The following is a 9,442-nucleotide window of genomic DNA, read 5'->3' on the forward strand; positions in this document are numbered from 1 at the left end:
GAGATGATGGGACCTGCTCAGAGTTCTTCACCCTCTATCTGAGAGTCCCTGTCTCTGATCCTTGCTGGGAGGAACCAGCTTTAGGGTGAACCTCCTACCCTCCATGGTAGCCCCAGGCGGCACTTGGCAGCCAGTCAGCATGGGGGTGTATCCATAAGACAGGTTCCTATGTGCAGAGCGGGACTGGAGCGCGTCCCGGTGCTGTTCAGAGGACTCGGTGAGGAAAGGCACAGGAGCCCTCAGCAGGCTGCTGCCCACGTAGCAGGGGCTCTGCAGATCGCATTAAAATTGCTGTAGCCGGTAACAATAGCAGCAGTGAGACTGTGTCACATGGACATGGCCAGAGACGGGGGTCGGGGAGGGGAGCAGAGTTTAGAGGTGAGGTCCTCATGCCATGGCCACCCCAGGCCCTGGTCCACCCGCAGGATAGGTATAGACGCCACCTTTCAACTACAAGGAAGGTGTAAGCGGAACGGCAAATGGCAGAATCTCAGGGCTCAGAAGACTCCAGCCCCAGAAAACTTGTGTCACTCCTCTGGGCACAGGGCTCAAGCCAGGCACCCCTGGACCCCTTTGTTCACAGGGACTGAAATGGAGCCGGAAGAGGCTGGACAGAGGCAAAGCGTCCCTGGAGCTGGGACACATCCCTGGCTGGAGTCAGTTCTAAAGATTGGTGGTGATCAGCCACCAGCCTGGGGCCTCTGTGGTTCCTGTGGGTGGAGGCTGCAGGCTGGCAGGGACTAGGCCTGAGGTCTAGAACCAGCTGTACTCAGAGGGGTGGCCCAGGGAGCGGGGATTCCTTCTCGTCCCTGCCCACTCTCTATGGTTCTTTGATCCAGTGCTCAAGTCCCACTGTGGACAGAGGCAGCTGGACTTGGGGACTTTGGGGAAGGGGCCTGCCTGTGTCTACCCAGCATGTTCCATGTGCCAGGCATTTTGTGAGGTTTGTTTCATCCAATCTGCACAGTAACCTATGCCGCTGGGACTATTGTCCACACTTAATGATAGGAAACTGAGAGGAAGATCTTAGCCAAGGCCACTCAGGAATCGAGGCAATCTGGGCCCAAAGCCCAGAATGGATCGGCTTGGATGGTCGGGGGCCCTGCCTGCCCCATCCTGGATCACCTATACTGATGCCCCGCAATGTGAGTGTAGTTTGAGGATGCATTTTTTCGCACCAGAAATCTGGTAGGATACTGTCCCTCCCCTGTCCAAGTCCCACAGTCTCATCCCCTCTCTCTGGCCACCAGCCTTGTAGTGAGCTCACCCCCACGGTGAGCCGGGGTGGGCGGTTCAAGTTAAAGGCGTATGGCTTCCTTATCTCAGGTCTGCTTTTGGTTAAGGAAGTAGGCTCTGGCATCAGACAGATGGGGTCTAAATCCTGGCCCTGCCACCCTCTTACTACAGATCCTGGGCTAGTCTCTGAGCCTCATGGGGACTCAGTTTCCCCACCTGTCCTGTAGAACAGTGGTATCTCTGCACTGGGGCTGCGGTGAGGATTACGGGAGAAATGGCAGGGAAAGAGCTCTGCATGTGGGCGTGCGCTCGGTGTCTCCCCAGGAACCTGCTCTCTCCTCCCCAGCACCATCCAGCTTGTGGGTGACTGTTCATTCATGGGACTCGCCCTATTTTTGAGACCTCTAAGGGCATCATTCCCAGCCTCTAGCTCAGGGCCTGGAACACACTACATCCTCCATAAATACCTATTGGAGAGCTGGAGGAATAAATGAATCTAATAATGCCTTCTAAGTCAGAAAAGGCATCTGGCTGACGTATATGTGATGCCCCCCCCCGAACCTTGGCCTCTCATTCCCGAGGACCTCCCACCTGATAAGGCACTCAAGGCTCAGGGAATCCTGGGGACCCCCCAAGGCCCCTGCAGCCTTAAGGCAGATTTGATGTCAGGGTCCCATTCTCAGCAGCCACAGAGACTGCTTCTAGAGCTGCAGATGGCCTGGAGCGGAGGCCTTGGGGCGCACCAGGGCCTCCTTGTTTCAGGGTCTGTGTTAACCCCTTCTGCGCCAGCACTGACAGGCTGCAAGGGCCCAGGAGGGACCCGGGGTACTGAGTGGCACCTTCGGTGGCTTCCTGTGGAATCAGCTGGGGCGGGTGGCCCTCTTTGATGGCTGAGCTGTCCTCCTCCAGCAGGAGGAAGGGGTCAGCTGGGCAGCACGCCGGGCCAGCGTGAGTCATCAACAGCAGGATTTAGTTAGTGGGGAGCTGACTCAGCAAAAGAAAGGCGTGCTGGGGAGGCAGGGGGCAAGCGGAGCGTTCCAGCTGAGCCAGCAGGGGAGAGGGGGAGGAGGAAAGACAGAAGGGACTCAGGCGACGAAGGAAGGACTCAGACACATGGGGCCAGCTGGGTATTGCCCTGGACGTGACATGGCACCAATACCTTGGACCTTCTGGCACTCCTGGCCCTCCACATCCCCACCAGCATGGCGGGGCAAGGGCCAGGGATCAGCGAGGATCCTTCCAGTGATTTCTCTCCTCTACTGAATCTTGAGCCAAGGGGTGGGGAATGAACATGCCTTCTCCTCTGGCTTGGTGGCTCCTTCCTTGACCACTAACCACTGGGGTTCCTCACTCTCCGTCCTAAGCCTCTCCTGCTCAGCATCCTCTCCCCACTCTCGCTGGGTGATCTCATTCACGGGCAAGGCTTCAATTCCCATGTCGACACAGATGATGGAGTTACAGTTTTAGTCATTACCAGATTGATGTCCATTTCTGCTTCTTGGTTATAAGCCCCGTGAGGGGAGGGATTGCATATTTTCATTCCAGCACTGGGTACAAAGATGACACCCAGCACATACTGCTGAATGTGGATCTGATGGCTCCTGCCTGCTGGGCACGGTGGCAGGGACACCAGCCTTGGCTGCTGCAGGGGGTGAGCCCCCACAGGCTTCTCCAGCCATGGCTACCCCAGGGGCTTTCTCCTGCTGGCCCCGAAGCTGACCTCAGCCTCAGACACGAGGGTGCAGCTGCTTCCCCCAGAGCAAACACCCACCTTTTCGCCTTTTGGTCCAGGAGGTCCGAGGGGTCCCACAATGCCTTTGTGTCCCTGCAGGAAAACAAGAAGGAGATAAGTCAGAATGAGGACTCAGGAAGGACAAAGGACGTGGACTCTGAGATGGGGACACTGGGCTGCAAAACTGGGTCCCAGCTCTGCCCCAGCTGGCTGTGTGGCTCTGAGTAAGTCTGTGTCTGTCTGAGCCCTGGCCTTCCAGACCGGCCATGCTGGTCCCAGACACACCCCAAAGGGGTGTTCCAGCTTGAATGGTCAGGGGCCCTGCCCACCCCACCCTGGAGCAGACCTGGAAGGGTATCTCGGGAGGACCAGCTTTGTCCTCCAAGCCAGGACCAGGGACAGGGGCAAAACGCTTGCCTCAACAGACCTTCCCAGGCTTTGGCCAGGCCTGCAGGTGCGGACACCCACCGTGGGCTCCTCGCAACATTCCTCCAGGTCCTGTCTTGCCTGTTTTCCTCTCCCTCTCCTCCCCTCCCTGCTGTATCTCTACCAAACACTGGATCTAGAGCCTCGAGGACCAGAGCTAGGATTCCACCTCCAAACTGAAGTGGTCAGGCCTCGTGCGCCTCTCTATCCTCCTGAGCCCCGGTTTCCCCTTCTGAGCAGGCACCGTACCCCTCTGAGCCCTGTTCTCTCCAGATGTGTAACATGGATTTGGCTCAGCCATGTCTAAGAAGGTGCCAGACTGGATGCAAAAATGGTCCCTTCCCCAGACAGCAGACAAGGCATGCAGAGCACCCACCCCAGGCAGGAAATACCCAGGAAGGCTTGGGGTGGCTCATTTTGATCTGGTGGCCCCAACCACACCTGTCCCATCCATGATCTTCCACCCCCACCACAGCTCTGGGCCCAGGGCTCCCTGGGGCAGGTGAGACCCCACATCTTCAGTGTCCCAGCGGTCAGCCTTCAGCCGGGAGGTGGTGGGGCAGAGGCTGGCGTGGGCCTGTGCGTCCAGGCCTGCAGGGCAGAGTCAGGGGGTAGAGTGAGGTGATATCTGCTTACATCATAACCAGCCAGTCCCGGTTCTCCTTGGGCCCCCATGCGTCCAGGAGCACCCTACAAAAGGAGGAGGCCCTCGTTGGTATGGAGTGTGGCTCTCACAGCAGGGACACAGCAGTCTCCCTGCAGGCTCCAGCCCCGCTCCACCCAGCAGCCTGGCTTCCAGGCTGCCCATAACCAAGGTGTGTGAACAAGGCAGAAAGCCAGTGACATCATCCCTCCTCCCTGGAAATCCCCACCCCCGCCCCAGCCCTCCTTCTCCTGGCTCCAGTGGTTCAAGACAGCTGATTGCTAAATTCTCAGGACTTTTACAAGCCAGTGAAACAGAGCCGTTATTAACAATTCCAGTTTATGGACTTACAGCTAAATTAATTTTACTAAAAACCAAGATAGAGGATACTCAAAACTCATCTCCTCCTAGCCGTTTTACTACATTCTCCTCCTCCCTACTCTCATGAAGTTATTTTGGTCTACTGCATCTGTGCGTGTTGGTGGAAACACTGCCTAAGGGAGGGCTGCTGTGTAACTCCAACCCACTCTGCATTCAGTGATGTCATGTCAGTGGCTTGAAACCAGCCACGGAGGGAGCATTTACACTGCAGAAACTGGCAAATACCACAAACCAGCCTGGTTGCTTAACCTTACACACAGCCAGCTTGGAGCTGCTGTGTCACCCTCTTCAGCCTCCTTCCCTTGCTTCCGCCTGGGGTCTTCATCTCCTGCAGGTATCAAAGCCCTCTGGGCCCCTTCCTTCAGGGCAGCCCAGCAATGCTCTGGGACACCCTCAGAGTCATCCAGGGACCTGCAGGAGCATTGCCCTGTTTCTCCCGAATCTATTTCCAGGGGGAAATCTCCTTGTGTGATAAAAACAGTCCTAAGAATCGGGTCCTTTCTCCCCTGATGCTAATAACAAGGCTTATTCATTTGGGTCCATAGAGGGCTTCAGGGGACCCACACACCCCTTCAAATTGCAGGAAATATTCTGTGTGGTGTATACTGTTCCGGAGGCGGGGCTGCAGCTTTCTGCAGGTTACCAGAGCGATTCATGATTCAGAGGTGACTGGGACAGCGAGCACCAGGTGTTCAGTTAATAGCTGGGGTGGGTGACAGCAGCACAGAGAAGCCTGGTGTCTCCTTTCCTGCCCTTGGTTCCCTCTAGTCCATATCTTACTCCCCGACCCCAGCGAGAGAGTCCTCACCGTTGGTCCCAGGCTGCCCCGGGACCCTTTAGGGCCTGGAGTGCCAGGGGGTCCGGGGTCTCCAGGGACGCCCATCTCACCCAGCTGTCCTTGGTAGCCCTTGGCGCCCTGCAACAGGAGGAGAGACAAGCTGTCACCAGGCCCCAGCAGGACGGGGGGGCCAAGGAGGGGAGGGACTGGGGACGGGATGTGGGGGAGGGACGTGGGCCCATCGAGGCAGAAGGAGGCACCTACCTTGGCTCCAGTGCGGCCCTTCTCGCCTTGCTTCCCTGATTTTCCTTCAGGACCCTGAGGAGAGAGGAGGGAAAGAGCACGAGAAATGAGAGAAGAGAGGAAATTGAGGCGGATTTGCAAGGTGGTCAGACTGTCGGCTCCGGAGGCAGACGGCCCAGTTCGAAACTGATTCTGCCACTCAGTACCCGTGTGACCTTGAGCCTGACCTAACTTCCCAGGCTCAGCGTCCTCTGCTGTGTAGTGGGGACAGTGTCACAGAACTTAGGGATTCGACTTGGCGATGCAAGAACGTGCTGACAGCGAGGCCTGGGTGCAGGGGTGGACGCTGGGTGTGGCTTCTGCAATGGCTGGCTTCACTGTCGTCATGGTTACTGTTAGGCATCCAGGGGTGTCCTACAGGGAACAGCTCTCTGCACGGAGCTCTCTCCAGCGCCAAGTACTGTTCCACCCTCCCAACGACCTTGAACGTTAGGCCCCAATGAGACCCGCTTCCAGTTGAGGCAGCCAAGTTCCCAAAGATACAGTGGCTTTTGCCCAGGGTCCCAGCTGCGCCTTGCAGGCCCTGAATCAATCCCAGCTGTGTCTGGCTCCATGCCCAGGGCTCTTTCCACCCCCTGGCTCATGGTCCCCATTGATGACACGAGGTGGCAAATGGAGAGGATTTATAGGTTCTTCCCTATCTCTGAGATGTTGTGCGTCACTTGTGAGCAATTCCTGGGGCATGTCCCTCGCACAGGCCCCTCCTCTCTCAGGGACTGGGCTGGAGGAGCCTCTTCACAGTAAGGAATTGTGCTGGAAAGGTCAGCTGCCTTCTCCCACTTTCCTTGGGGTCCCCAGGCCGTTGCCTCTGACAGGCCACTCTGCCCCTGCCCCACAGGGCTTCCCAAAGAGAAGCTCTGGCCTGCCCTGCCCTGCCCTGGTGTGTGGCGGGGTGGGGGTGGGGGTGCGCAAATTCAGCTTTGTGTCCACAGTTGTCAGAAAAACTGCACAGCAAGGGTGAGTGAGTGTGTGCAAGTGTGAATGTGACAGTAAGAGACAGACACAGAGAGAAAGAGAAGAGAGAGAATCAATCCTGGGCCATAGGTCGGGATGGAGGGAGTGGGGCAGGCAGCGTTTCTGGCCTAGAAAGGACTTCTTGACTGCAAGCCTCAAAGGATCTAGAAAGAATGTCTATGCTCTTGGTAAGCACTAAGGAGCTGCTTTGATATAATCCCTCTGGTTGCATTAACAGAGGCACCAGATGTAGAATGAAGGAGGTGATGTCCCATTCGGGAATAGGTATTGTACTTTAAGAAGAGGCACTGACTAATTGTGATAGAAGAGGGACAGGAAGAAGAAGTCCTAGAGGAACAAGGAAACATCTGGACCAACCCAGAGGACTTGGTTCCCGTCTGCAGATTTCTGCAGCTGTTCTGGGGGCAGGGCCAGCCATGTTCTCTAGGGTGGCCAGTGCATGAAAATTATGGGGCAGCTGGCTTTGATTCAGCACAAGGGAGAAATGTCTGCTCTAAAGACATAACGCAGCATCAGTTATGATGCCAGAAAAGATCATGCTATCCCAAAGGGACACACCACTTAGACCACCCTGTGGTCCTCAGAAAGGCAGGAACAGTGGCCTGGGAAGGACCTCAGCACAGACTGCCTGCGTCCCAGTGCCTGAGTCCACATGTACCCCTGGACCAGTCCTGCTCTTTCTCTGAACCTCAATTTCCCCACCTCTAGTATGGGACTAGCCCCGTGGCCTCCAGCCACATACAGCTACTGAACACTTGAAATGTGGCTACTCTGACTGAGGAACTGAATTCTTAATATTATTTAACTTTAATTAATTTAAAATTAAATTAAAGGCCGGGCACAGTGGCTCACACCTGTAATCCCAGCATTTTGGGAGGCCGAGGTGGGTGGATCACTTGAGGCCAGGAGCTCAAGACTAGCCTGGCCAACATGGCGAAACGCTGTCTCTACTAAAAATACAAAAATTAGCCAGGTGTGGTGGTGCACACCTGTAATCCCAGCTACTTGGGAGGGCCCAGGCACGAGAATTTCTTGAACCCAGGAAGCGGAGATTGCAGTGAGCACTACTGCACTCCAGCCTGGGCGACAGAGTGAGACTGTGTCTCAAAAGAAAAAAAAAAAAAAAGTAAAAGTTGACACACCCAATTATGTTGCTACAAAACTTGATTGGAGTAACTTGGGTATATGAACCTACATTTTCAACTGTAAATTTTATGAAATCTCAATACAGATCAAGTATTTCCAGTGAAATTTTATATACAATGAAAATCTAAACACAGATCAGGTATTTCCAATGAAAATTCACATCTGAATTGAGATGTGCTATGAATATATACTACACACTGATTTCAAAGACTTACTACAAAAAGAGTGCTAAATATCTTATTAATGATTTTTATATTGATTATATTTTGAAATGATATTTGGATATATTGGGCTAAATAAACTACATTATTAAAATTAATTCTTTTTTTTTTTAATCTGAGACAGGTCTCTCTCTGTTGCCCAGACTGGAACACAGTGGTTCGATCTCAGCTCACTGCAGCCTCAACCTCTGGGGCTCAAGTGATCCTCCCACCTCAGCCTCCCGAGTAGCAGAGACTACAGGCACGCACCACCACACCCAGCTAACTTTTTAATTTGATTTAATTTAATTTTTGTAGAGACAAGTTCTCAGTATGTTGCCCAGGCTGGTCTTGCACTTTTAGGCTCAAACAATCCTCCCACCTCGGTTACCTAAAGTGCTGGGACTACCGGCATGAGCCACCGCACTGGCCCTTAAAATTAAAGTTACCTGTTTCTTTTTGCTTTTTAAAGGTGGCTACTAGAAAATGTAAAAGGAGTGGCTTGTATATGGCTTGTATTTCATTTCTATCAGACAGCACTAGGCAATCTCAAAGTCTCCAGCTCTTCTGGTGATAAAACACCAACAATCCCTATAACCCTCACCACGGGCCATGTGCTGTGTTCTCATTCTACATAAATGTTCGTTCAATTCTCACCAGTGTTTGGAGGAAGGGATTATTGATCCCGTTTTGGAGCTAAAGGAACTGAGGCTCAGTGAGAGGAAGCCCTCTGTGGGCCTCCCAGCCAGGTCAGAAGTGACACGCAGCTCCTCTACTTCCGGGGCACCTCTCCTTCCAGGCTGGTCATGGTCAGGCAACGGGGAAGGCATGTCACAGTGATTGGTGGCATTTTCCAGTGCACTGAGGTGGCTGCAATGGCCGACTGATCCCTTGCAGAAGGCGAGATGAGTCAGTGCTGAAGCATCCGGTACAGGGGCAGGGAGACGGGAGGCTGCGTCTCCCCCAGGACAGGGCACCACTTGCTGGGACGTGCCCTCTCCGGCAGAGAGCATACATACAGTGGGTGAGGCTGTGGGCCTGGAATGAAGATTTCTGCTGGGCCCCATCCATACAGATGCATTTCTGGAAAGGCCCCAATGGCTCATAAAATTCTATTTTTAAATACTCAACTGTTTCCAGGCCACAGAGTGGGAAGTATTTATCCTGATGCCAAAGAGACTCAAGGCCCCTCACTGCCTTATCACTCAGCACACACTTGGCCTGGCCTAAGTGACTCTCTTTCCAATCCCGGCATATGAGAAATGGGAGTGATGGCAAAACATTGACATTAACACAGCTACCACCACCACACCACTACTACCATCATCATCACCATCATCATCACCACTGCCCACACCATATCACCACATCATCATCATCATCACCTCCACCCCCACCACTGCCATGACCACCATCATCACTTCCCCACCATCATCACCACCATCACCACTATCCATCATCACCACCACTGCCACTATCATTAGTACCACCACCACCATTATCACCACCATCACCACCACCACCATCACCATCATCACTTCCCCATCATCATCACCACCATTATCATCACCATCACCACCACCAACACCACTGTCATCGCCATCACCACCACCAACACCACT

The 9,442-nt window shown here is 54.0% G+C and overlaps 1 protein-coding gene across 1 annotated transcript in view; it reads right to left on the minus strand.

The window, feature by feature from the left end:
* Positions 1 to 9,442, minus strand: part of COL27A1 (collagen, type XXVII, alpha 1) — a 173,099-nt gene that overhangs the window by 26,211 nt on the left and 137,446 nt on the right. The window contains exons 38-41 of the mRNA XM_011998515.1: positions 5,461 to 5,514; positions 5,227 to 5,334; positions 4,031 to 4,084; positions 3,008 to 3,061 (exon numbers count right to left, since the gene is read on the minus strand). Of these exons, the coding sequence (XP_011853905.1) occupies positions 3,008 to 3,061; positions 4,031 to 4,084; positions 5,227 to 5,334; positions 5,461 to 5,514 (270 nt within the window). The remainder of the gene's footprint in view (positions 1 to 3,007; positions 3,062 to 4,030; positions 4,085 to 5,226; positions 5,335 to 5,460; positions 5,515 to 9,442) is intronic.

The sequence above is a fragment of the Mandrillus leucophaeus genome, unplaced genomic scaffold (genome assembly GCF_000951045.1).
Source record: "Mandrillus leucophaeus isolate KB7577 unplaced genomic scaffold, Mleu.le_1.0 Scaffold572, whole genome shotgun sequence".
In the NCBI taxonomy this organism is placed as follows: Eukaryota; Metazoa; Chordata; class Mammalia; order Primates; family Cercopithecidae; genus Mandrillus; species Mandrillus leucophaeus.